The sequence below is a fragment of the Zootoca vivipara genome, chromosome 7 (genome assembly GCF_963506605.1).
Source record: "Zootoca vivipara chromosome 7, rZooViv1.1, whole genome shotgun sequence".
Lineage (NCBI taxonomy): Eukaryota > Metazoa > Chordata > Lepidosauria > Squamata > Lacertidae > Zootoca > Zootoca vivipara.
In genome coordinates, this window is record NC_083282.1 from 29,673,781 (window position 1) to 29,701,437 (window position 27,657).

Genomic DNA, 27,657 nt, shown 5'->3' on the forward strand with positions numbered 1-27,657 from the left:
AGGAGTTATAATTTTGTTTTAGAGCCTTGTTCAGCAGGACTCTTTAGCAATAAGATTTTTCAACTTAATTCCAATTTTATTTTGTCCCAAATGTGTTTGCCTAAAACTGATTTCAGAACTCAACAACTACAAAGACAAAACTCACATTTCTTTTAAATTCCATTTAGTGTTCACGTCCACACTGCTGGACAGTAGCTACTCCTCCCAGAACTGTACCATCCCATGCGATGAGCGTGCAAAATGTGAAGTTCGTAATGGACGCCAAGGCTGTTTTTGTAGCCCAGGATTCAGTGGGCCCGGCATAGAGAAGCCAGACAGAAATGGATGTTATGGTAAGGAAGCTAATATTCACGGAGCTTCTAACAAATCATTGTTTATTTTATTTCCTTGGGTTATCTTTAGCAATCTCTTCTTCTGACAACCTTGTCATTCCAGCATGATATGTGACACTGGAAGGTCACATGATTATTTTAGACTTTGTTCCTGGAATTCCTGCATTTTTGTATGACTTGTGGAAAATTAAATTTGTCACCAAAGTGTCTCCCTTTGCTAGTGAGCTCAGGTAGTGAGTGCTGACAGGATTGGGACCCAGGTGGGGCCTGTGAAAGATACAAACTGGGGTGGAATGAGCACCCTCTGGGAAACCCTATTGTTTGCAGAGTATGAGAAATATTTTCAAATATAATTAAGAGATTCATGTTCCCACACACATACACCCAAACAAATCAATGAGGAATTAGCATGCTCAGTGGCCATGGTGGGGTAGAGTCACTTGGAAAGGAGAAGCAGAAAAGATAGGTTGGGAACGGAATAGAGTATTCTGGTGTAGGCTCTGGCTAGCTGGCTGGATCCCTGAGGCTAAATGGGGAGGTAGCACCAAAAGTCATGAGGAGAAAAAGAAAGTGTGTGTGTGTGGGGGGGTTGCACAGCCTCAAAACTGTGCTTTTAAAAACTTTAACAAATGAAGCCTGGGATAGCTCAGTTGGTAGAGCATGAGACTTTTCATCTCAAAGTCATGGGTTCAAGCCCCACATTGGGCAAAAGATTTCTGCGTTGCAATGGATGGCCCTTGTGGTCCCTTCCAATTCTGATTCTATATACAATCGTACCTTGGAAGTCTAACAGAATGTGTTCCGGAAGCTCCTGCAGCCAATCGGAAGCTGCGGAAGCCCCATTGGACATTTGGGCTCCCAAAGAACGTTTGCAAAACGGAACACTCACTTCTGGGTTTGTGGCGTTTGGGAGCCAAAACGTCTGAGTGCCAAGGTGTTCGGGATCCAAGGTATGACTGTAGTTTGTACAAAACACTGAAAGGCTTGATTTATTTCAGTTGAAGACTGCTTCGGATATCCTACCGAGCCGACATCTCTTAAAAGAAATGCGGGGCTTTTTCAGTCTTCTATAATGGCTATTATTTGATGAAGTTTTTGATTGTTAGCATCATTTTGATGCATCTCCTCTTTCTTTGCTTCTTTCAAATAGTGCCCTGCATAGGAGGACTCAGGTTAGGAAGTCAGGATGGTCTCCAACAGCTGGTGTTGATCCCTCTCTCTAAAGCATTAATTTTTGAGAGTTTGCCTTCATGTAGAATACCTGAGGGGATTTTTCACAGGAAGATCAAATGCAATGGATGAAAGTAGCTCACTTTCTTAGAGGGGGTCCCACCAGGTTCTCACTGGATTTCACCTAAATAAAAATGGAAAGTGAAACCAAAGAGAGCTCTAATGATGAGAGAAAGTCCTCAGTGGGGGGGTTCCATTCATACCTGCTCCACTGTTGTTTCCCTGCCAGAGCAAGCCTAAGCTTTCTTACTCAGACAAAAGCCACACCTTGTTCAATGAGGCCTGCTCCCAGGAAAGTGCCCATAGGATTGCCCATGACTCATGGAACCATATTGACCCCTTTGTTTTTAAATGTCAGATGTTTTAGTTCTTCAGTATCTGTGAATAATAAATATATGGGGAGCTACATATATGGGAGTAAATCCCATTGAACTGTTTCTGTTTGCCTAGCCTTGGTCTCTTTTATTGTTGGATATACTGTGTTTTGTTGTTGTTTGGTCACTGCTTTATTGTGGTTTATGGTCAAGAACATCTTCACTGGCTTTGCCAAGGTAAATTGTCTCCTGCATTAGTGAATTCCAGGACACCATTTTAAATTCCCCCACAGTACCCCATAGTGAGTTATATAGGTTGGTGGCTCCTAGGGTCAGCATCAATTGTGGTCCCTGGCAGAGTTCATGACCCCAGCAGCTGCCCAGGCTTTCTGGGTGAAGGTGGGTAAGATAGTAGGGAATTTCTTTAAATGGTTTTTACTGAAAGATTTTCATGAATAACAAAGCTACATATAGCATCTCTGTTTTCAATTCATAGTCTTTTCCATAGTTTGGTTACATTTGGTGTGAGACATTGCTATCGTAGGCATTGTGAGTTTGTGGAGGGAGAGGCAGCGGAGAGAAGGGAGTAATGTTATTTCCTCTTTTTGCATAGTGTATGTGTGAAGTTTTGTGTCAGCATCACGTGGCTGGGCTCTTTATTCATTCCTTGGTTTTTATCAGTGGTGCAGGAAATATTCTTGGGAAGCAAAAAAAGGGTGTTTTTTGAATGCAGTGGATCGCACAACTCTTGGCTAGTCTTCCTTGTAGTCTTCTAAGAACATATTTACCATCTGCTTTTAATTGGATAAGATCTTAAAAGGATTAAAAGATAGTCAAGTTAGTTATTAGCTTTAAGCTAAAATAAGTGGAGCAATGCTGTGGCTTAATGATATGTTAGACCTTGGAGTGTGAGTGTGTGTTTTTCTCCTCTCATTTTTTCCTAGGAAGGGCTTCTGGAGATAAATGCCTGTTACTCTTCAAGTTATAATGTTTTCTTGATAGTACAACAGTCCTTCTGTTAGTTATCATCAATGCAGATTCTCTTTCATGTACGCCGCAGCTCGCCAAATGACACACACAGTGCAAGCATGTTAGTTAGATAGGTGGCAACGCTCACTGTTGCTGTCATTAGCAGCAATTTAACAATTTTGCACCTGTTCAGTAATAGCTGGCTTTTAATGATATCCTTAATGATGTTATTTAAATACCTCCCTTCTCTACTCTTAACTGTGGAGCTTTGTGTTGATATAATCAAGGAAGCTGTAGTAGCTATTGGTTTCAGAAGTAACATTCAACCTTTTTTAAACAAAGGATCTGTATGATTTTTTTTGAAAGCAAAAACAGGTTGAACTGACAGTTGTCAGTTTAATTCATTTAATGTGTATATGGCTATGAAACTCTTTAAAGAGACAGTAATTCAATAACGCAGTCTGTCTTATCCAGATTGTCCATGAAAGGAACTTTGTCGAGTAAGATAACTCAAGCAGGGAATGGGATCTAAAGATCAATGTGTTGTGTCCCATGTTAATCTCATTCAGAGCAGACTCAGTGAAATGAAAGGGCATGACTAACATAGGCCCATTCATTGCAACAAGTCTCCTCTGAGTAGGGATGGAAGGATCTGTCATTTTTGTTTCTCCGAGATTCTCATTTTTCCGATCTTAAAAACAGATCTCAACATTTTTGCAGCTAATAGCAAATTTTATTTTAAAAATTCCCGTGCAGGTTCTGCGGCACCATGCTGCAAATTTTTAAAAAAACCTTTTTTAAAGGCAGTTATCAAAAATATAAAAAGAGCAGATGAAGCCAAAGGCACCAGCAAAGGTCACATTTAAACAAATGTTGCAAGATGAGCCATGAATACATATATCCTAATCTTATCGTTATTCTTGTCATGTGGTGATTGCTAAAGTTGCCACATGCACCAGGGAGCTATGGTTCAGTTTTCAGGATGGAAAGACTCCTGTTCAATACTCTAGACCAGGCATCCCCAAACTTCGACCCTCCAGATGTTTTGGACTACAATTCCCACCTTCCCCGACCACTGGTCCTGTTAGCTAGGGATCATGGGAGTTGTAGGCCAAAACATCTGGAGGGCCGCAGTTTGGGGATGCCTGCTCTAAAAAGCCAACACTGCTCACAATATTGGGATAAATCAGGGTTGGAAAACCTTTGTCTTTCCAGATGTTGTTGGACTACAACTCTCATCATCCCTTGCCACTGGCTGTGCTGACTGGGGTTTAATAATCTGGAGGGCCAAAGGTTCCCCATCTCTGTCATACACAGTGGGGGAAACAAGACCACCCAAATCTCATAGGTGCACATTTTTAGGAGGATTGCTGTGGATAATGTGTGTGCGCGTGCGTGTGCTAAAATCATGAAGAAAACTGATGGTGATGAAAAAAGGAGTTTATGTTGGATGTGAAAGAGGATGATAAGGAGTCAGGTGACGGATTCCGATTAGAGGACTGAGCTGCTTCTTTAAATTGCAATTACAGCTTTAGTATGAATATAAACCACATCTAAATTACAGAGAAATGGAACTTCCGTGCAGCAGATAACCCAGATCCAGAAAAATAATTCAGACTCTGCTGAATAACAGCAGGTGACAAAGAAGGCAATTGAAAGGCAATGTTTGGGAATTTCCCCTCCTATATTAGGGATAAAATGGGCTGACATACTTGCAGCTCTCCCGTACTGTTGTATACTTTTACTGCTGGCTGCCTGATGACTGCTGGCTGCCAATTTGCTGTTTCGCTGGCACAACATTGAAGTAAACAGCGTGATCACAGTGTTTACTTTAACTTTCTAAAATATGGCAGGACAATGAAGCTGAGCTGTTTGTTCTGCACAGGCCGGCAGGCAGGAAGGGGAAGAGACAATAGCCACAAGAATCCCTTGTAAACGTCAGTCGCAATTTACCCTCTGAGAGATGAATCAAACTAACAGCTCATCCAGCTATCGTGAGGCTGCATAGTGCCATATGAAGTTGGGGCTCTGAAAAGCCATCATGTCTCTCCTTTCCAACTGCACAGCAATTATATTTGCCAGAGTTTCTGAAGTAATTGTACAGCCTGTGTATATGTAACCACAGCTGTCCTGCTGCAATGATTTTCCAGACACAGCAAAGATATTTTGAAAAGCACAGGCTGCACATAATACATGAAAACTCAGAAGTCCCCTACTTCCAAATACCAATCAAGTCAGTTTATCTAACTTTAAGATCTCTCAAAACTCAGCACTGGGTTTAGGGCAGTGTAGGCAGTTCGCACGTACGGGGTGCCTAGCTATGAGAGAACAAAAGTAGTAGGAATAATAATTATAATAATACATTTATACAGGTACCTACTGAAAAGATCCATTAAAAAACAACTGCACCCATAGGAATTATTGTGAAAATAAGAAATATTTAGGAGGGGAGCCACAAAATTTTGTCCTCACTCACGGTGCCATATTACCAAAGTCCACCCCTGCAAATCTTAATGTGTTAACTGATTCCACTGGAAGAGAATGTGTTTTCAGCAGGTATTAAGACAAAGGTAAAGATAAAGGTACCCCTGACCATTAGGTCCAGTCGCGGAGGACTCTGGGGTTGCGGCGCTCATATCGCTCTATAGGCCGAGGGAGCTGGCATTTGTCCGCCGACATCTTCCGGGTCATGTGGCCAGCATGACTAATCCGCTTCTGGCGAACCAGAGCAGTGCACGAAAACGCCATTTACCTTCCCGCCGGAGCGGTACCTATTTATGTACTTGCACTTGATGTGCTTTTGAACTGCTAGGTGGGCAGGAGCTGGGACCAAACAATGGGAGCTCACCCTGTTGTGGGGATTCGAACCACCAACATTCTGGTCGGTAAGCCCTAGGCTCTGTGCTCTTCAAATTCCTGGAGGACTGTTGCCTTGTAAAAAGGCAAGGACTTGTTCTTTCCTGCTCCAGAATGGGCCCTAAGTTACAGGAAGGTAGATTTCAATTGAGCATTAGGCTAAATTTGTTGAGAGTTTACATTACAATTAGTTGTAGGGGTGATGGCTTTGCCCTAGCTGGATCTTCCAAAAGCTGGATCTCTTTGCCCTAGCCTAGATCTTCAAGCAGGGATAGATAGCCACCTGTTGGGGGTGCTCTGCATTGAGGAGGATGGCCTACAAGGCCCCACCCAACACTATTACCATATATGCATCATATATTTTAAGCACCTGGCTTCCCCCAAATAATCCTGGGAACTGTAGTCTGTTAAGTGTGCTGGGAGTTGTGGGGGAAACTATAGTTTACAGTAAGGTTTACAAAAAAAAAATACCAATGAATCCGGGGACACTTTTCAACTTCAATGGGTTTTGTCAGGGGACTGACTTGTAAATCCGGGGACTATTATGGGAAACGGGGACATCTGGTAACCTTACAAGATTCTTTGGGGGCATGCCATGTATTGCATGGATGTGATCTATGTCAAAGTTATACATTTAATATACATAAAATGTATGTTTGAACACATTGTATTTGGAATGCTCTAAAGAGGTTACCTTTGAAAAGTTTCACTCTGGCAAAAGCTGATCTGAGTTAAGCTAGCTGATGACTCATCACTGGAAACAGGAGCTGCAGAGCTCTCACAGGAGGAAGCTGAAACTTGAGAAGTCAGTGTGTGCTAGTTGGTGATGGCTAGTGGTAGCAGCAGCAGTTGCAGACAAGCTCTGCAATCCTGAACAAGCTTAGACTGCAACAAAATGGAGAATGGAAGAAGCTGAGAGCCAGAAAACAACAACACATATACAGGAAAGAAACCCAATAAATTCAAGCAGATATTTTGCTGTTGTACCTGGCATAACTATTTTGAATACAGTGGTACCTCGGTTTACAAACACAATTGGTTCCGGAGGTCTGTACTTAACCTGAAGCGTACTTAACCTGAAGCGAACTTTCCCATTGAAAGTAATGGAAAGTGGATTAATCCGTTCCAGACGGTCTGTGGAGTACTTAAACCAGGCATCCCCAAACTTCGGCCCTCCAGATGTTTTGGACTACAATTCCCATCTTCCCCGACCACTGGTCCTGTTAGCTAGGGATCATGGGAGTTGTAGGCCAAAACATCTGGAGGGCCGCAGTTTAGGGATGCCTGACTTAAACTGAAGCGTACTTAACCTGAAGCGAACTTTCCCATTGAAAGTAATGGAAAGTGGATTAATCTGTTCCAGACGGGTCTGCGGAGTACTCAACCTGAAGCGTACTTAACCCGAGGTATGAGTGTAATTGGTTCCGGAAGTCCGTACTTAACCTGAAGTGAACTTTCCCATTGAAAGTAATGGAAAGTGGATTAATCCGTTCTAGACAGGTCCATGGAGTACTTAAACTGAAAGTACTCAAACCGAGGCGTACTTAAACTGAGGTATGACTGTATTAGGACCCAACTGAATCAATAAAAAATAAGTATTTCAATAAGTTGACTAGTTCTGATAAAAAAATAGTAGGATTCAAATATCTTTGTTCTTTAATTTGTATGTGTAACCAGAACTCAGTGATATACATACAAAGTATATATTCTTAGAGCACATAAAGAATATGTTCGAAGATCTTGAAGGATCTAAAGATTGTAAGGTGGGAAAGCATTCTCTCTCTTCATGTCTTTCCTGGGAGAGCCTCTACCACTCAGTGTAGATGATGCTATGGCATAGCTGCCAAGTTTTCCCTTTTCTCGCGAGGAAGCCTATTCAGCATAATGGAAAATCCCTTAAAAAAAGGGATAACTTGGCAGCTATGGCTATGGTAGAAGGACCACACTGGTGTGGCTTAGTATCAAGCATGTGGCTTAGTATCAAGCATTTCTATGATGTGTCTGGTCTTTCTCTTATGAGAAACATGTGGGCTGAATGTCTAGCCTAGCTCATATCACCTTAGCCTGGGGTTACAAGCTGGTTCTTGCAAAGTCTGGCCCGAGGCATAGCTCCACAGCATGGAACTGTAAAAGCATTCCGAAAGCTAGTGATTATGGAAGCTCTTCACACTAATTCTCTTCTCAACCTGAGTTCAGATAGACTCTTGTAAGGGTCCCCTGCATGCTTGGAATTTTATCAGCATCTACAAAAAGAGTTGCAGTTGAGAAGGCGGCCCTCAATGGGTCAATTAGGACATTCCTTTCTTAGAACACAAAAAGGAGACAGTTTGATTTTATAGCAATCTTCTGATTTTGACTCAATAACTGCTTACCAGTTAAGCAACACACAAACACACAGCAAAGTGGTTTATTAAATATGAGGGAATAAGTCCTGCAAGATAACCAAGCGATACAAAGTCTCTCTCTCTCTCTCTCTCTCTCTCTCTCTCTCTCTCTCTCTCTCTCTCTCTCTCTGTGTGTGTGTGTGTGTGTGTGTGTTCATTTTATTTTATTTTTAAAAAAACCACATCTTCAAGAAGTTTAGTAGCAATGGTTCTTTTAGATAACATTGCAATAAAAAGAGTCCTGAACTAAAGGCCTCTTATGATTTTTATCATGATAAAACACCAAAGTGCCAAAGTATAGTCGTTCCCACTCTCCATCGCTTAATTCAGCAGCCTGGTTAAGCCATAATTCTGTGTTTAAGAAAAGCAAATTCTTAAGGTTTGGAGCGAGTTACTTTGTCCCAAGTTCTTCTAGTTCTCACAGTTCTTTACCCAGGAAATGTTTTCAAGACGAGGCCTAGGAATGGGGAAGAAATTCAATTCAGTTTGCATTCAAAAGTGAACTTACCTGATTTGCACTGTCTGAAACAAAACACAGCCATTTTTCGAATTCACACATATCCAAATTTTGCAATGCAGTTCTCCAGTATGTACAAAAACACATATGCTAGGGTAAAGATTGCATTAAAATGCATATATACATGGTAAGAACATACAAAAATGCACTGTATGAGGGGGAAAAACAGCTTAGTGAAAACATGTATGTTAGGCAAAAATCGCATACAAAAATTTGTATAGTTGGAGAGATTTGCACTAAAATGCTGGTTGATTTCCATGATGACTTTTTAAAACAAATGGCACAAACTGATGTGGAAAAGTGGTGAACAGAGAGAAATCATAATTGAGTGTCACTTATCCCTAAGAAGAGCACAGGAGTATCCTTTCAGGTTTAAGAATTTGGATGATGTTTACTTTGGCAGAATAGGTGGACCAATCCAGTTTCCCTCATAGGATGGTAGACAGGCTGAAAAAGTCAAGAGTTTATTTTTTGCACTCACATTATTTATGAAAGGAAGCTTGCAGGAAATTAGAAGGAAATGATCACTCCACAGCAAAAGTTGGTTCATTAGCCTTGCAACACAAAGGAAAAACATAAGGTATGTGAGTACAGAACCTCAGGCCTGAATGTAGGGGAGCTGAATGTACCCCCACAAGCCTCTCCATCTGCCCTGGGTATTTGCCTCAGACCACACTCCCTCCCCAATCACTTCTTCTACTGGCCTGGCTTCACACTCTCTTTGAATGTTTCTGCTTGGCTTGAATGTGTCCTTGAACTCTGATAATGCCTCTTGCTTCCAGATAGAAGGCAGTCCATGTAGAAACTAGTCTACCGAATAAAAGGTAACATGTGGATTTATGGTTCTGCCCACTTTTGTCTCTGCTCCACCCACTTCTGGCATGTGGCCCATGAAAGGTTTTCCATAAAAGAATGTGGCCCTCAGACTGAAAAAAAAACTTTCCCTATTCCTTCGAATCCCTGCAACGGGGTGAGCTCCCGTTGCTCGGTCCCAGCTCCTGCCAACCTAGCAGTTTGAAAGCACGTCAAAGTGCAAGTAGATAAATAGGTACCACTCCAGCGGGAAGGTAAACGGTGTTTCCATGCGCTGCTCTGGCTCGCCAGAAGCGGCTTTGTCATGCTGGCCACATGACCTGGAAGCTGTACGCAGGCTCCCTCGGCCAATAACGCTAGATGAGCGCCACAACCCTAGAGTTGGTCACGACTGGACCTAACGGTCAGGGGTACCTTCACCTTTATTCCTTATCAAATACTGCAGTTGTTTCTTGAAGATAAGTTATTTCTATTGAACTAAGAAAGAACAACACTAAAAATGGTTGGGTCTGCCTATTTTTGGCTATGGCTCCACCTACTGTTGGCTTTCCTGCCTCCTACCCTACCAGACCCAATGGACACTAACTACCACTGCCTAAATGATAAGCAATGTCTGAGTACAGGCTGCAATTTAGACTCAGTAGCCGCCATTAAATGTAGGATTGGCACAGTTCATACACCTACAGTAGATGCTAGTGTTGGTAAAGCATTCTTCAGCTACACACTGCTTTTTCAGTTTGAGTATAGAGTGAAGTTGAAAAAGAGGCTTCCCTAAATTTGCCCTTTTAAGCTGCGGTCCTAAATACATTAACTAGGACAGGGGTAGCTACTAAGCTGCCCCATTCAGATGTTTTTGGACTCCAATTCCCATGAACACCAGTCAATATGTTCAGTGACCAGGATTGCTGAGAGCCATAGAACAACAACATCTGGATTCTGAAAGGCATCAGTGCTGATTTCCCCTGAACTAAGAAGTGAGTCATATCGAACATGGTCGGACTTCAAAACACAGGGATGCTCTGCTCATTATTCTGCTGCCATAGGAGCCTTCTAAATTGTATAACAAGACATGATACAGAAAAGCCAGTTCCTGTTTCTTTTAAAAGAACCCACAATTTTCTATAATCGTTCTGCTATTCGTATAGATTCAGGCACATCTCTGTAATTCAACATCTTTAACCTTTTGCCAATTGCTGTTCTATTTCCGAAGGGAAGTGTCTGTTTTCTACTTCTTGAGTCAATCAGATTAAGTTTAAAGAGGATGTTCTAGGATTTGCTTAAGAAATCATAAATGTATTAACTGAACATCTGGTTTATCTTGTACCTACCTGTGAAACATGTTGTTCCATTCACAAATAGCAGTGTAAAGAAGAGACATTTCAATGTCCATATGCAGCAAGTAGTACTATTTCCCTAGTTTCCAGATCTGAAATGAAGTCAATGGGTGTGTAAGCAGAAGGTGTTGTGCATGCTCATTTGATTGTATGTGCAATAATACAGTTTTCAAAATATCTATGAGCAATGAACTCATTATCCAAGGTCCTGCTGCAGCCAAAATAGTAAAAAAAAAATTCCCCTGATGCCATTTTTACACCTGAAAACCAGGGCATGTCAGGAATTTTCCTGATGTATGGCAAGCCTAACCATCCACATACAAAGAGAAGGCATCAGCATGCTCAGGGGAATCTTGATGTTGTAGAAATGCAAAATAAAATACAGGTAAAATAAAAACTGAGGAAAATATGGGGGGTGGGGTTAAAAACCCCAAAATCCTAATGATGACTAAGAATGCTGAGTGGCTACAGATTGCTAACTGTTTGTCAGGGAGAGAAAGGAGGAAATTGAGGGGCAGAAGGAATGGAATTGAGCATTCTCAGAAAAGTGTGTGCTTGTCTGGAACCCTGAACAGGACCACTTTTCCACTCTGAAACATATTCTTGACGGTGCCACTTTTTTCATAAAGCAACTTTTGATCTTGAAATATGATTGCCAGTTTCAAAAGGAGAATATAAATTTCTAAGCTAGCTGTACTCCACACTATACCACCCGAAGGCATTTTTCAAACTTGGCTGCACTAGGTTATTATGCTTTAAACAATTATCTAACACAGTGTTATTGGAAACAAAATATAAAAAAAATTCCTTCCAGTAGCACCTTAGAGACCAACTAAGTTTGCCATTGGTCTGAGCTTTTATGTGCATGCACACTTCTTCCCTTATATATAGTGGGAGGATGGGGAGGGGTATTACTCAGAAGGGTGGTGGGAATGGTGGGAAATGGCTGATAGGTGTGGTAAACCTGTTGATGACTGTTAACGACTGCAATTGGTCTTACAGGAAAAAGCAAGGGGTGAGATGGCTAAAAATAGCTTTATCATGTATAATGAGATAAGAATCCAATGTCTCTATTCCGACCAGGTCTCTCCATGGTTTTAAGCTTGGTAATAAGTTGCAATTCAGCAACTTCTCTTTCCAGTCTATTTCTAAAATTCTTTTGTAATAAGACAGCTACTTTGAGATCTTGTATAGAATGTCCTGGGAGATTGAAGTGTTCTCCTACTGGTTTCTCTGTCTTGTGATTCCTGATGTCAGATTTATGTCCATTTATCCTTTGGTGTAGGGTTTGGCCTGTTTGTCCAATATAGAGAGCTGAAGGGCACCATTGGCATTTGATGGCATACACAATGTTAGAAGATGAGCAATTAAATAGTCCTGAGATGGTATGTTGGATGTTGTTGGGGCCAGCAACGGTGTTGTCCGGGTGTATGTGGCAGCAAAGTTGGCATCTGGGTTTATTGCAGGCTCTGGTACCAGTGTCCATGTTAAGTCTGATGGTTGTATTATTGTGGGTGAGGAGTTGTTTAAGATTGGGTGGCTGTCTGTAGGCAATGGAAGGTCTTCCTCCCAGAGCTTGAGAAAGAGAACTGTCATTGTCTAGGAGAGGTGTAGATCTCTGATGATGCATTTAACTGTTTTAACTTGGGAGCTGTATGTGATTACTAGTGGTGTTCTGTTATTTTCTTTTTTTGGTCTGTCTTGTAGCAAGTTCTCTCTGGGTATCAGTCTGGCTCTGTTGTTTAACTTCATCGGGTGGATATTTTAGTTCTAAAAAGGTTTGCTGTAGATCTCTTAGGTGAGAGTCTCTGTATGTAGAGTTAGAACAGATGTGGCTGTAATGTAGGGCCTGGCTATATACAATGGCTGTATACAATGTTATTGGGCAACTGTACCGAGTACCACCATCTCTTTCTTTGATGCTCATGGTAGTCATTTTGTGCTGGCACCCACATTACATTTATCAAGGTATGTGTACTAGCACACCATTTCCCCCCTCCATAATGCACAGCCTATGCATGAGAGGTAATTGGAGTTTGCCCAAAACTTTTCCTAACTAATCCACTTAATGGTACTCCTTTTTCTTGTTTTGAGATGGGGCTTAATTTGGGGTATGCATAGATTCTTCTAAAAGCTCATTTCCAATCCCCTTTCTCTTTGCCACATCCTCTAGCCATCTCCCACGACAGCTTGAGCATGCCACCTATCAGAACTTTGGAGAATTATAGCCTACGGTTTGAAAAGAGAGTACACAACTTGTGGAGTAGGCAGTGTCTAATACAAACTGATTGCTGTGGCAATAGGAGCTGCAGTAACGGGTTCTATGTATATTGGAAGGTCAAAGGAAACAATAGATGTTTGGAACAAATTTGTTCTTTCACCTTGAACTCTTCCCATAGTGTGGGAAGGAAACTGCTGGTTTTGTTTTGCTTGGAGGGTGAGGAAACTTAATAATCTGCCTTCACGTTCGAAAGAGTGGGATATTATGGGAATCACTTCAGCTGCATGATAGCCTATGTAAGAGTTTGGGGTATTCATGTCATCACTGACTATAAACATAGAAAAACAGAAGCTCAGGGCTGTACTGTACTTATTTTCAATAGATTCAGTACAGATTTCCTTATATTGATATTAATGAAAATACACAAGTCTTTACTGCATCCAGAATGCTTTATAGTTCTTAATGGACTGAGTCATGCAACCATTGAGTCAAAAAGGTCTAAAACTACCTCATCTTTTCATTGTGACAGGGCAGCAGGTATATCACCTGTCCTCCATATCACCTGTCCCCATCCATCCTGGTTTAGCTCCCTTCTTAAATTGGGTTTATATTGGCTGTAGTTTCCTCCTCGGGAAGACTAACTGTCATGAATAAGGTTTATTGTGGCCATGCTGCTTTCAATTTGGTCACATTTACCCCCCCCCCCCGGCAGTATGGCAATAGCAGGAGAATAATTGGCTGTAACTTGTTTGATCCTCTCACTTTTTTGAGTACTTTAGTGACTCTTTATGATAGCCACTGTAGATCCATGCAGACTTCTGGAAAGAGATGCAAACAGCGGCTTGTTTGATTTATGCAAGGTTTTAATTAATTATATATTTTTTTAAAAAAAAACCACCTTTGCCGCCTCCATGTGTGTCGTTTCACCACTGCGGAGATGATTAATGGGTTCCTTTCCTTTTATGCTTGGAGTGGGTGTAATGTTGTCTGCATTTGGTGTAGGGCATAGATCACATGAAGACAGCATACACACAACTTGCACACACACACACACACACACAAATTGTACACAAATAGTTCATGGAGGTCAAGGATGGAGCATGCTATCCCAAGCCCCATCCGCTCATTGATTGCATCAGGATTTTAGCCCTCTCTACAGGACTATATCCATTGCAAGATACATATGGTCAGTATTTGAGCGGCCTGTTAAAAGCAATGTAACTCAAGCTTAAATCCACATGTACAGAACAGTTTTGTGCAAGGCAAAGTGAGAACTCAATTCTTTTTGTTATGATTTAATGTTGCACATTTGTTACCTAGACACAAATATCTTGTTTTTGCAAGAAGGAAAATGAAACTTGCCCCCAAAACACACACCACAATAAATGGCTATTTTCTCCCAAACAGTTGAATCCAATCTTTGCTTATTTTAAAGGCAGCTATGTAATGGGTGCTGCAATTTGAAAGAATAGCTCGAGTGGATATGCAGCGGTTTTGATGCTTTATTCATAATGAAGGCTGTTCACATGGCCAGCCATCTAAACAAGTTATTTTGAGAGTGGACATAAGCTTCAGCAGTGACTAGCATATATCTTTATTTAATATATGTTTCTTGCAAGGAGCCTGGAAAGAAAATGTCTCATACAAGCTTTGCTCAGAGAAGGGAAGAGAAATGACTCAGACAGCAAGGTCACATTGTTGCCCGCTCAAAAAAGTAGCAAGGGGAAGATTATTTCTGAAATCACATCCTGCACACTTAAGTGGAAGAACAGATGCTTTGCTATTCCACTGGCCCTGGCACATAACACTCATACAAAAAGGACAATTGTGCTGACATTGATCTATTCAAAAAGGAGTTCACCAAAACAGAATAATATAGCCTAGGTAATGTAATCTCTGGTTGCCTATAGCTCCTTCCATTCACTTCTATTACTAATGATATTTATAGTACTTTTTAATGTGCAGTGTTTTGCAGCTTTGGAGGGAGAGCTGCATCTCATTGGTAGAACATCTGCCTTGAACACAGGTCCACCCCCCAAAATATCCAGATAGAGCTGAGAGAAAACCCTGTCTGAAATCTGGAGTGCTACTACAAGTCAGTATAGACAATACTGAGATAGTATTAGGTAGTTTCCTATGTTATGTCAAAGGCCCCAGTTTCTTATTGCTAAGCACTGGACACTTTGGCTATGGCGACATCTGGACCATGACTAGAGATTCAGTGCACATTTAAAGCTGAACCTATCCAATTCAGACTTTCTGGAACAATATGGGAACCAAAACACAGCCATCCTTCAAAACACTCTTCTGTTTTGACTGGCTTGGCCAACTTGGTTTGCCAGGTTTGTGTTCTTCTGCTTATATAGTGGTACCTCGGTTTACAAACACAATTGGTTCCGGAAGTCTGTACTTAACCTGAAGTGTACTTAACCTGAAGTGAACTTTCCCATTGAAAGTAATGGAAAGTGGATTAATCCATTTCAGACGGTCCGTGGAGTACTTAAACTGAAGCGTACTTAACCTGAAGTGAACTTTCCCATTGAAAGTAATGGAAAGTTGATTAATCCATTCCAGATGGTCCGTGGAGTACTTAAACTGAAGCAGGGCCGGCTCTAGGTAGACCCCCGGTGGTGCGGTGCGCCAGGGCGCTGGGCCGGTACACGGCTTTGCCGTGTGGAAACCATGCTGCGCCCTTTGAGGGCTGGGGCGGCGGAGCGATCTCTGCCCCTCAGCACCAGGGCATGCAACCTGCTCAAGACTGCCCTGAACTGAAGCGTACTTAACCTGAAGTGAACTTTCCCATTGAAAGTAATGGAAAGTGGATTAATGTGTTCCAGATGGGTCCGCGGAGTACACAACCTGAAGCGTACTTAACACGAGGTATGAGTGTAATTGGTTCCGGAAGTCTGTACTTACCCTGAAGCGTACTTAACCTGAAGTGAACTTTCCCATTGAAAGTAATGGAAAGTGGATTAATCCATTCCAGATGGGTCCGCGGAGTACTTAAACTGAAAATACTCAAACCAAGGCGTAATTAAACCGAGGTATGACTGTAGATTTGTTTGGATTTTTAGTGCTGTTTATGAATTTGGTGAGTGATATTCCTGGTGTGTCTTTCTTTTTTAATGGATTATTGTGTACAGTATTTTTTTTATTATTTTGTCACACTGATGATTTTTATTTTTCAGCCTTGAGCAATATTCCACTGGAAAGATAGGATGCAAATATTCTTAACAAATAAAACTTAACTAATAGTGATGTTGTTTCCTTGCTCTCAATGTGCATTCAGATGCAGTCTTTGGTGTTTGTAGGATGATATGCTGAAGTGATCATTTAGGTATCTACATGAAGAAAAGCTAGAGGGGCAATGCATATATATAATGTCACTATAGACAACTAAGGATCTCATTATTCTAGCAGGACAATCCTCACACATCTTACGCAAGAGGTTTTGAATTGAAATTTGTATCCATCTCTCCATTATTCTGATGGGAATAACTGAGTGATCAACACTGGCTATGCATATTTAGCTTTATATTTATCATGCCAAATGTACTTTCCGGGGACATTTTTATTTAGTACTGAACTTGGGATACAGAAAGCTACAGTCTAGGTATGAGCAGATATGTATACCCTTCCCTCCTTTCATTCTATTATTTTTCCATAGATTCATTCTAGATTAATTTCATTTATTATTATTTACTAAATTTGTATCCTTCCCTTCATCTGAAGATCACAAGGCGGTTCACAACAAGAATATACAAAATGTGAACACAAAATACATAAGAAAACAAAACCAAAAACTTCTTATAACCCAGTTTCCACAAATATTAGATGCCCGACATTCAGCTTTTCCTCTTTCTGGTATATCTTGGACAATTTCTTAAAATAAATTTCAGTGCTTGCAACATGAACAGCCTCTCATAGTTTTCAGTTCGCGTCCTTTCCCTGTTACTTATTATACCAGTGTGCACAACTACCAATGCACCCTGATTGCAAACCAGTGCACAAAAGAAATATTCAATGTGATGGAATGATTACATCAGCATTCCTCTTTCTGCAGTGTGTTAACCAAGGCCCAGATGTGCTTCTGCACATCAACCATAAGCAAGAGAGAAAAAGACATAACCCAAAACTGCCGCAAAGCTTGCATGCCCAAAAGACCTGAACAAAACCTGCTAATGCATGGGAAACAACTTCAAAAAAAATAATTTCAGATCATTCAGAATCCTAACAACTGGGGAGAAATTCAGATGAGGAGAATTTCAGTGTGATTCCTTCCTACAGTGCAGATGTTCATTATATGTTTGCTAGAGTCATACTCAGTATAAAATCAAGGGGTTGTGGTTTTTTGTTCCATGTACACCACGAACCTAATATTTTAATGATTGAAATTTAGATATTTATCCTTATTGCAGAGGCAAGAGCAATGTGGTATAAATGTTTAACATAAAGTTTAGTCAAATATGTGATATCGGTTCTGCAGTCTTATTGCGGAAGCAGTCCACAGTGCATGCAGAAAGAATCGTATTTCCATAACAACCACAGTGAAAGTAGGAAAACAAATAGCTTCAAATGTGTATTGAAAGTCTATTCACAGGAACACTTTTCAAAGTTAATATGACATTCCATCTAGAGTAGTCGGAGGCATGAACACAGGCAGTATCTGTTAAGTGAAAAGGAAGCTCAGTTCTATTTCTTTCTAAAGTGGACATCAAATTGAGTTTTGAAAGATTTTGGGCAGTAATTGTGAAATAGTTTTAATTGACATGATTTCTTATTATGGTAAGTAAGAACTGGCCTCCCACAGTGAACTCCACCCCAGCTTTTTCAAAGCAGAGCCAAATAATTGTGCAATATTTGTACCAAGAGTTCAGTCTTCATAGCATGATAGAAGTTTAGCATAGGAGTACAATACTACTACTACTACTACTACTAATAATAATAATAATAATAATAATAATAATAATAATAATTTATTATTTATACCCCGCTCATCTGGCCGGGTTCCCCCAGCCACTCTGGGCGGCTTCCAACAAAACATTAAAATACAAAAGGGATACAAAAGCCATATCCTGATTGGGGGTCTCAGTGTGCCCAGTCTAGGAAATAGATATGAAGGGGGGTGGAACATGTAAACTGAAACTATTTATACAGCTGTGTAGCATAAAGGAAAGTCTCATTAGCTGAACACTGAGTACCTCCTATTGTATAAACAGGTAGTTGGCTCATGCAAGCATGTCTTGTGCTTACATTGCCCTGGCAGATTCATATTGCCATTCTAAGTGTGCGAGCAGAAGAGATTATGTCCTCTTTTGGGCATGTATTCTGACCTGCCTTTGGGAATAAAGTGGCAGAAATGTAAACAAACCTATAAACAGTCAAACAAAGCTTGACAGTCATGTAGACTGCTCCAAGAAGTGCATGACAGCTCCCTTACCCCACAGGTTTAGCAGCCCTGCCCTCCACAAACCAGAGACTCTACTGAGATATTTTACATGCCTGGAGGACTATCTTGGGCTTGGTGTATCTGCCAAAGCTCACATTCCATTAATGGACCACTAATGACCTCCCCCAAGAGCCTTCTGGCTCTGCTTCTCCATTGTTTCTTTCTCTACATCTTCCCACCTTTAGGTGAGCCCAACTACAAGCAGCTGATCTGGTTGAGTGGAACCACAATACTAGCTTCCTGGCAGTGGTTTTCCTACTGCTTTCCATGAGGGGTGGAGCAGCATGGAGGGAGGTGTGCTGCTCGTGGATTGGCTCCACCAGTGCGCCCACACATAACCTTACCCGATATTTTGGTGTCCCCAAATATGGGCCCCAGCGCTGCCAGGCAAAAGTGACCCATGCTTATTGGCATGATGTGAGGCATATACTCCTTGATTGTAGGGGAAAACCTCAAATGAGAAGCAGCAGGAGCCACCCACTTGCCTTACGTTCTACTTCTTGGCAATGGTGTGGACTTGACTCAGAAAGTGACCAGGTGAAAGTGCAGTTTCCAGTAGAAAGGAGAGGGCTCTACTCAGGGGAGGGGTCCAGTAACAGTGTCTTGTAATCCAAGGGTTGCAAAAAATCTGGAACTCATACTAGACCACAAATTGTGTAAAAAGGTAAAGGTAAAGGGACCCCTGACCATTAGGTCCAGTCGTGACCGACTCTGGGGTTGCGCGCTCATCTCGCATTATTGGCTGAGGGATCCGGCATACAGCTTCCAGGTCATGTGGCCAGCATGACAAAGCCGCTTCTGGCAAACCAGAGCAGCACATGGAAACGCCGTTTACCTTCCCGCTGTAGCGGTTCCTATTTATCTACTTGCACTTGATGTGCTTTTGAACTGCTAGGTGGGCAGGAGCTGGGACCAAACAATGGGAGCTCACCCTGTTGTGGGGATTCGAACCACCAACATTCTGGTCGGCAAGCCCTAGGCCAGGCATCCCCAAACTGCGGCCCTCCAGATGTTTTGGCCTACAACTCCCATGATCCCTAGCTAACAGGACCTTCCCGCTGTAGCGGTTCCTGTTTATCTACTTGCATTTTGACATGCTTTCGAACTGCTAGGTGGGCAGGAGCTGGGACCAAACAATGGGAGCTCACCCCGTCACAGGGATACGAACCGCCGACCTTCTGATCAGCAAGCCCTAGGCTCAGTGGTTTAACCACAGCGCCACCTGGGTCCCCACAAATTGTGTAGTTCTGCTAAATAAATACCAAATAACACCTGCCCCTTATCAATCCCAACTTTCTGCCAGTATTTGCCATTGCTTTTCTATTGTCAAGTGGGTCTTACAGCTATTATTAAGCAAAAGCACTTTAATGAGAAAGGGAAAATAATTCAGTAGACTTAGATCTGCTACGAGTAAAGCTTCCTCTGTCACAGGAGATTCAATAATTAAATAAGTAGGTAATATCCTCCTTATTGAGGAGATTTAGGAAATCGTAAGGACATTATATTATTGCAGTGTTTAACATCAGTGAAGGGAGAAGAAAAGCATTATGGCTGGTTTTATTGGTTGTAATACCCATGGAGCTTTTTCTTATTTTGAGCAGCACAGCACTTAAACAGTTTCTGTGTCGGCCTTTGTTGCTGAGGTTCATTTCTTTGGTGGTTAAAATGAACATGAAACTTGCTGTTAAAATGCAAGCAGTAAAGGGAATCCAAAACATTGTTCTAAATATCATCGTTCCGCTATTATTCATCTATGCTGTTTTGGTGGTGTTAATATTTTTTTAAAAAAAGTACTTATTTTTAAAATAGTCTCCTTGTTGTTCAGTTACATTCCATATATGGTACATAGTCTCTACCTTAACACAATTTGATTATTAAGAGAAAATGATATATATTATCCATAGTAGCTAACAAAGAAACTTTATTAAATTCATCGTTCCATTCAGCTAAATTGCAAAATTACGATAAACTGTGCACTTTGAGCGGGATTTATTACCCAAGACCACTTGCTTTTATTCTAGCCTTAAGAAACTACCCTCTGATTCCTAGTCCAATCATAGGCACACATTTGAAAAAGTTGGACATATCCCTCTCTTTAAAATGATACTGTGATCTTAAATTTAAAGGAGTGATCAATGTACATTAAGGAAAGTACTCCTTTATATGTGTGTGTCATTATGGGCCTTCTCAGCATCCTCAAGTGAATCATTCATTGCACAACTGCTGTGTAAAGTAGGTGTCTAGGGCCATGTGTGCCAACTCTAGGAGGTCAAGGTGTCTTTGGCATATTGGTTGGAAGGGGACTGGTCCCCTCAACGTTGAGGGAGTGAAGGAGGCCAAGAGCTGAGTTGTGGCGCAGCTTTGGTGGCCAGCTCCTCCAGAGCACTTGACCTCCTTCAGACAACGAGACACAAATGCACAACATGTGCTGGGCCCCCTCAGTCTTGGGGGCAACTTGTTGCCTCTGTCTAGGGCTGTGATAGTCATCCTGAATTTCTCGTCTATACTCATCTTCAGGATAGGGCTGTATTCACAGCAGCTCCCTTGGAGGCCTTTGGCTCCTCAGAGATATTTTCTGAATTTTTAGCTGTCTTTTTAAGAAGTAAATTTCCACTCTCACAGAGCTGCAATTCCCAGTGGTTTAACAATCAATCCCTCTTCCTAGGGAGCTCTGGGAATTGTAGCTCTCTGGGGGCAATAAGGATCTTATAACAACTCCCAGCACACCCAACAAACTATGGTTCCCCTATTCTTTTTTTGGTGGGGGGAGCCATGACTGTTTACAGTGGCATGATATGGCTTTAAATGTCTAGTGCAGATGGCGCCTTAGATTACTTACAGTCATTTTAAGAAGACCACAGGATTTGATTTGATTTCACTAAGCATGCTTCTAGACATTCATTTTGATTTGTTTGCAAATATTTTGCTGACATTGCCTCAAAGCAAGCATTATTCCACACTTTCTGGTGCATTTTATTGACACTTCCCTTATATAGTCCAATCTTTGGGGGAAGTGGAATTTTTTTTTGCCAGATATTTCCCAGTCAACTATAATTGTGTAGCCTGGATTTGCTGGTATGTGATTCAGTCCCACCAGAAAATCATGACAGTCTGGAAGGGCCCCAAATGACAACAACACAGGAGAGATTTGAGTCTCTGCCACAGATGACTGCTATTTGCGTTTCCTTCAGATTCAATAGCATTGCCGTGTGTTCTAAAAAACTGAAAGTCAGGGCAGCGGGCAAAGGGCAATCTATTCACTGGAAGTGGATGCACTGAAAGAGCTTTATGAAGCAAAACGTATTTTCCTTGCAAACTCATCCTTCTGCATATTAGGCATGAAAGGCCTTGTGCGACCTGTTTCTCTGACAAAGGAATAGAAGAAAATAGAGTCAAGAGCTCAAAAGCCAACTTTTTCTGAAAATGTTGCGGCACACACAACAAGCATTGAAAATGGCCTCACATGCTGATCACCATGTATACAACTACTTATCATTTGGATTCCTGCAGTCATGTTTTGAGCCTCTAGTGGCTGCTGTTATCAGGGGCCTTGAAATAGCTGAGATACCACATGGGATGCAGTTCTATAAGTTTAGTCTGAGGAGGCTGGTCATCTGTCACAGGGGAGCCATTTTTCAGCAGCACTCCAGGCTAACTGTAATGTGTGTTACGTGAGAATAAAGAAATTACTGCTTAGCATGAGAAAATGTTGCAGGAAGCAGGGAGCTGAGAAGAGGCAGGAAATATTTTAAGTGTTTGCACTTCTGTACATTGGGTTCTGAATGGACAAATTAGTCTGTTTCAGCCTTCTCCAACCTGGTGCCCTCCAGATGTTTTTGACTACAAATTCCACTAGCTGGGGCTAGTGGGAATTGGAAGTCCAAAACACCTGGAGGGCACCAGGTAGGAGAAAGCTGGTCTATTTCCAGGTCATCAATGCATGTATTTATTCCTGACTGTGTTTCAGTGTGGAGGGATCTTGAAATTTATTGGTTGGCTTCTTCTCTGTTATGGAACTGTCTTGATTGAAGATTGACCTGAAGAAAAGTAAAATCAACTTGAGGAAGTGTTGGGAGATCTGTTGTTGGAAAGGACTTTTAAGATCCAGGCTGTCAGTCGTGGGTGGAATCTCTGATATGTTGTAGTTTGCTTGGTGCCATTTTTTCCTGGAGTTCTTTTGTTGCTCTAAGCCTTGGTGGAGGGAAAGCTTCAAGAAGAGAGAGATCGAGAGAGATGAAGAGCAATCTCAAGTTTACTTAATACAATGGTATGATCAACTTTGTGTTGAATTGAGAACAACTGTTTGACACATTCAATGACCCACTTCAGCATATTCTGAATCCACATTATGTGAATTAGGGAGTGGTTTACTGATACAATATTTGGAGGAACTTGAAGTAGAAAATTGCAGTTGTGTAAAAAAAAAAGGTCAATCTTTGTACGTTGGTCATAAAACCCCATGAGAATGGGAAGCAAAGGCAAGCTTAGCACATAATCATAATTTATTTGTTTCCACTTCTGACAACCATTCATACCGCTATATTTGTCATTGTCTAATAACTCCTTCCCCTTCTCCTGAAACAGGTCTACATTTTGTGAAATTGCCCCCCCCCTCTTGAATGCAGCATTGATATTCAGAGATGGCCAAGTAGAACTTGTCACATTTTATGCAACTATGTAACTATGTAACTTTTAGTTACAGGTAGGTAGCCGTGTTGGTCAGCCATAGTAGAAACAAAATAAAAAAAATCCTTCCAGTAGCATCTTAGAGACCAACTAAGTTTGTCATAGGTATGAGCTTTCGTGTGCATGCACACTTCTTCAGATACCAAAGTTGGTCTCTAAGGTGCTACTGGAAGGATTTTTTATTTTTATTATTATGTAACTTTTAGATGCACAGGAATCTTTTCTGATAAACAAGGGTAGCAACTCTTGCAATGTCCCAGGGGCTTATGAACATGTTTCTAGCAGGCCTCAAACTTTCGGGGGGGGGGTGTAAATCTGTGTGTGTTTGGAGGGGATTAACTACAGGAAATAACATGCAGAATTGGAATCCAAACATTGGCTTGCTCAGTACCAACTTTGGCATTTCAACCAATTTTTTTCTCCCCTATTTTTTTTTAAGGAAACATGTTGAAAATACACTATCTTAACCCTCCCTGATCCTGAATGCTCTCCTTTCTTTAGTTTCTAGCTTTAGTTTCTGGATTACATGCATCATAAGAGAGGCAGCAGCAACAGGTTTTTACTTTGAATAGAAGTGCCTGTGAAAACAGTGATGTTGAAAAATATGGTTGACGTGAAAGGGCAATTTGATCACGTTACATAAATTCTGTTTTAGGTCCCGGAACAAAACATGAGCTCACACAGGAGGACCCTGTTTCTTCTAGTGATAGATGCCTTACATTTTTAAAAAGAAAAAGAAGACAATGTTTCCTATGGGAAGCAGATAATCAAAAGTGTTGATGTTGTCACTTCCACCCACTGGAATTAAGCTGTTCAATTAATTAAGATCATCTGTTTATATTATCAGCAAGAGATCTCACAGTAATTGTACAATTAGTAACTGTAAACGTCTCCTACGTAGACTTCTGTGTTCACTATGTTTGTGGTGTTCAGATTTATCTTTTCTTAGTGACAGACTTCTGTTTTTCGCATTGTTTGAGACCATATTCCTTGGGGAAATATGACTTAACACGTCATGATCCTTTGCATTGTTTTAGTGAGTTACACTATGTCCCAGCATACCACATAATCCCCACTCATAGAGAGACGTCATGTTACTTTGTCCATCAAGCCCTCAAACTTTGAATTGGGAGCATAGAAAACTAATGCAAATGTGCTCATGGGAATGTAATCATGCTGTCAGTTCAGTTCATCTGGATTTCAGAATACAGATAAAAATACTGCGTTGCTCACATCCTGCATCTGAAAAACTAGCATGTCAGGGTAAAAACACAGGCAGGAATGGATTGAGTTGCTTCCCCCCCCCCCCAATGTGGTAGCTTTCAAACATTTTATTCCTCATCCACACCACAGGCTATAGTGGTACAGGAGGGTTTAACCATATATGCTCTTGACTTTAACCAGAATTACCTGAGAGAAAACAAAAAGCTTTTCACTCCATGAATCATTCCAATATATTAGTCTCTTCCTGCCAGTAGCATGTATCTATCCCTAATAACCAATACAATAGTGTGGAGATCACACCCATTTGGGCCCATGATCAGTTCATCCACACCACAGTACTAGTTACAGGTAGGTAGCCGTGTTGGTCTGACGTATTCGATACAAAAAGTAGCACCTTAGAGACCAACTAAGTTTGTCATACTTTGCTGCCACATACACCCGGACAACACCATTACTGGCCCCAACAACATCAAACATACCATCTCAGGACTATTTAATTGCTCATCTTCTAACATTGTGTATGCCATCAAATGCCAATGGTGCCCTTCAGATCTCTATATTGGACAACAGGCCAAACCACTACACCAAAGGATAAATGGACATAAATCTGACATCAGGAATCACAAGACAGAGAAACCAGTAGGAGAACACTTCAATCTCCCAGGACATTCTATACAAGATCTCAAAGTAGCTGTCTTATTAGAGAAAAAAATTCCGAAGCAGACTGGAAAGAGAAGTTGCTGAATTGCAACTCATTACCAAGCTTAAAACCATGGACAGACCCATAGCTGCCAAGTTATCCCTTTTTAAAGGGATTTTCCCTTATGCTGAATAGGCTTCCTCGCGAGAAAAGGGAAAACTTGGCAGCTATGGACCGACCTGGTCTGAATAAGGACATTGGATTCTTATCTCATTATACAGTACATGATAAAGCTATTTTTAGCCATCTCACCCCTTGCTTTTTCCTGTAAGACCAATTGCAGTCGTTAACAGTCATCAACAGGTTTACCACTCCTTTCAGCCAATCACCCATTCCCACCACCATTCTGAGTAATACCCCTCCCCACCCTCTCACTATATATAAGGGTCTGGTGACTTCTGTTTCAGTGTATCTGAAGAAGTGTGCATGCACATGAAAGCTCAAACCAATGGCAAACTTAGTTGGTCTCTAAGGTGCTACTGGAAGGATTTTTTTATTTTGTTTCCAATAACACTGTGTTAGATAATTGTTTAAAGCATAAGAACCTAGTGCAGCCAAGTTTGAAAAATGCCTTCGGGTGGTATAGTGTGGAGTACAGCTAGCTTAGAAATTTATATTCTCCTTTTGAAACTAGAAATCATATTTCAAGATCAAAAGTTGCTTTATGAAAAAAGTGGCACCGTCAAGAATATGTTTCAGAGTGGAAAAGTGGTCCTGTTCAGGGTTCCAGACAAGCACACGGAAGCTCATACCAATGTCAAACTTAGTTGGTCTCTAAGGAATTTTTTTTATTTTTTGCATCCACATTTGGACAGATTCCTCTTTTTTTCCTATGAGCAAGAAGACTACCATACTATGTACACAAAGAGAGATCAGCCCATTGGAAAATGGTGTAGCTCAGCAGTACAGCACATTGCTGGAGCCTTGGCTAGTTCCCTTGGAATCCATTGTACCAGATGGAGGAAAGGCCTTTGACTGATACCTTGCAAAGTCACTGTAATTTGGACTAAATAATTTAGAGGGGAAATGCCATGGTAAACCTGCACCTATACAACGGGTGCCTTCTTCTGCCCCAGCTGCAACAAAATACACATCTCCCATATTAGTGTCTATAGCCACAGCAGGCAGTATAACTCTCCTACAGTTTGACTTAACCCCTGAAGGCGCACTCTTCCATTGTCTCCCGAGACAGACAAATGCCAACCAATTTAGTATAAGGTGGCTGCTTACAATCATTGCACGTGCAGAAAATTAGCCTATTTGTGCAAAAGAGGAAGGAATTCTCTGCTATGGATCTTTAGAACTAATTGTGACCTCTGCATAGGTGCTGTTGGCCTGGCTTTCAGAGATTCCTTATCCGTTGCACAAAGCAAACAAATCACTATTAATATTAGTTCAGGGTGAGTGACATGGATGCTTTGACATCACCTGAGTTCTTGTCGGTCCATTCCACACTCCACCGAAAGAATCGTAACCCATTTCTAAATTGTTATTCCTCCATGACACTGACATGGAAGCTTGTATGACAATTCATCCCCAGCCAGTTTTTGCAAGCATCAGATTAAACAAAAAAGTGCTGAGCTTATCAACTTATATCCAAGGTGATATTGTAGTAAGATACCGATAGAACAGTAATAAATTGACTGTTTTGGAATTCAGGAGGTATCCACCATGTCAGAACAGAATTTCAATGGAAAATTAAATGGGCTTTCATACTATTATTATTATACTAGTTGTTTCATACCGCAGAAATGGTTTTCTTTATTAGCTTTCAGTTTTTATACGATCTAGCCAGGCATGTGGAAATAAGATACATACTTGTGAAAGGTGAATAATTCATTGTGAAGAACAATGAATGTAGAAGGTAGTTGTTGCCTATCTCTGCAATTGCATTATATATATATATATATATATATATATATATATATATATATATATATATATATATATATATATATATATATAACTGCATTGGTTTTTAGAATTGGGTTTTTAAAAAGTGGCTTGCATTTCTCAATTAAATGTTTTCTCTGAAGGAACTCCTCTCTCCCTCCTTCTCTCTCCCTCTCTTTATCTACTTCCTCCACCCCACCCCCACACAGACAAACAAAATGACTCTACAATTATGTCTTGACAGGAAGAAACTGCAACATAAACCATGTGCCATTTTTCTCAAATAAAAGTATGATTATTACACTGGTTGTCATTGCCTGCAAACCACATAAACTGTTCCTGCATCCATTCCCAATTACGTTGTTGATAGTTCTGGTCCAGGAACGGAAAAGCCCAGAGCTGTAAAAGCAGGGGGGGGGCACAATATAATTTTATCTGATGAGGACAACAACACACCAGCTAATAAAATGGATGTCATTGCCAGCCACTGTCTAGGCAAAGAAGCTGGGAACTTGAGGATGCCCTTGGTGGGTCTGGCAACTTGCAATTATCTTGCAGCTAAGCACTTCTTTGTTGTGATTGATGGACAAAAGAATTTGAAAGAATCTTTCTGGCTGGAAAATATACTGTAACACTCTGATTAGGAACCAAGAACAGTAGTTTTCAGGGAACAAGGAAGGAAAAGGTATCCGATTTGTTTATGCTGCCTTGGGTGTCCTTGCTCTGTAGCTTCTG

At 41.1% G+C, this 27,657-nt stretch overlaps 1 protein-coding gene and 1 non-coding gene across 3 annotated transcripts in view; both read left to right on the forward strand.

Annotated features, from left to right (window-relative positions):
- The window catches only part of ADGRL4 (adhesion G protein-coupled receptor L4), an 87,187-nt gene that overhangs the window by 2,258 nt on the left and 57,272 nt on the right, over positions 1 to 27,657 (forward strand). For both annotated transcript variants that reach the window (XM_035122068.2, XM_035122071.2), the window contains exon 2: positions 168 to 332. In XM_035122068.2, the coding sequence (XP_034977959.1) occupies positions 168 to 332 (165 nt within the window). The remainder of the gene's footprint in view (positions 1 to 167; positions 333 to 27,657) is intronic.
- TRNAK-UUU (transfer RNA lysine (anticodon UUU)) lies at positions 967 to 1,040 on the forward strand. Its single transcript has one exon. It is a non-coding gene; the product is annotated as a tRNA-Lys (tRNA).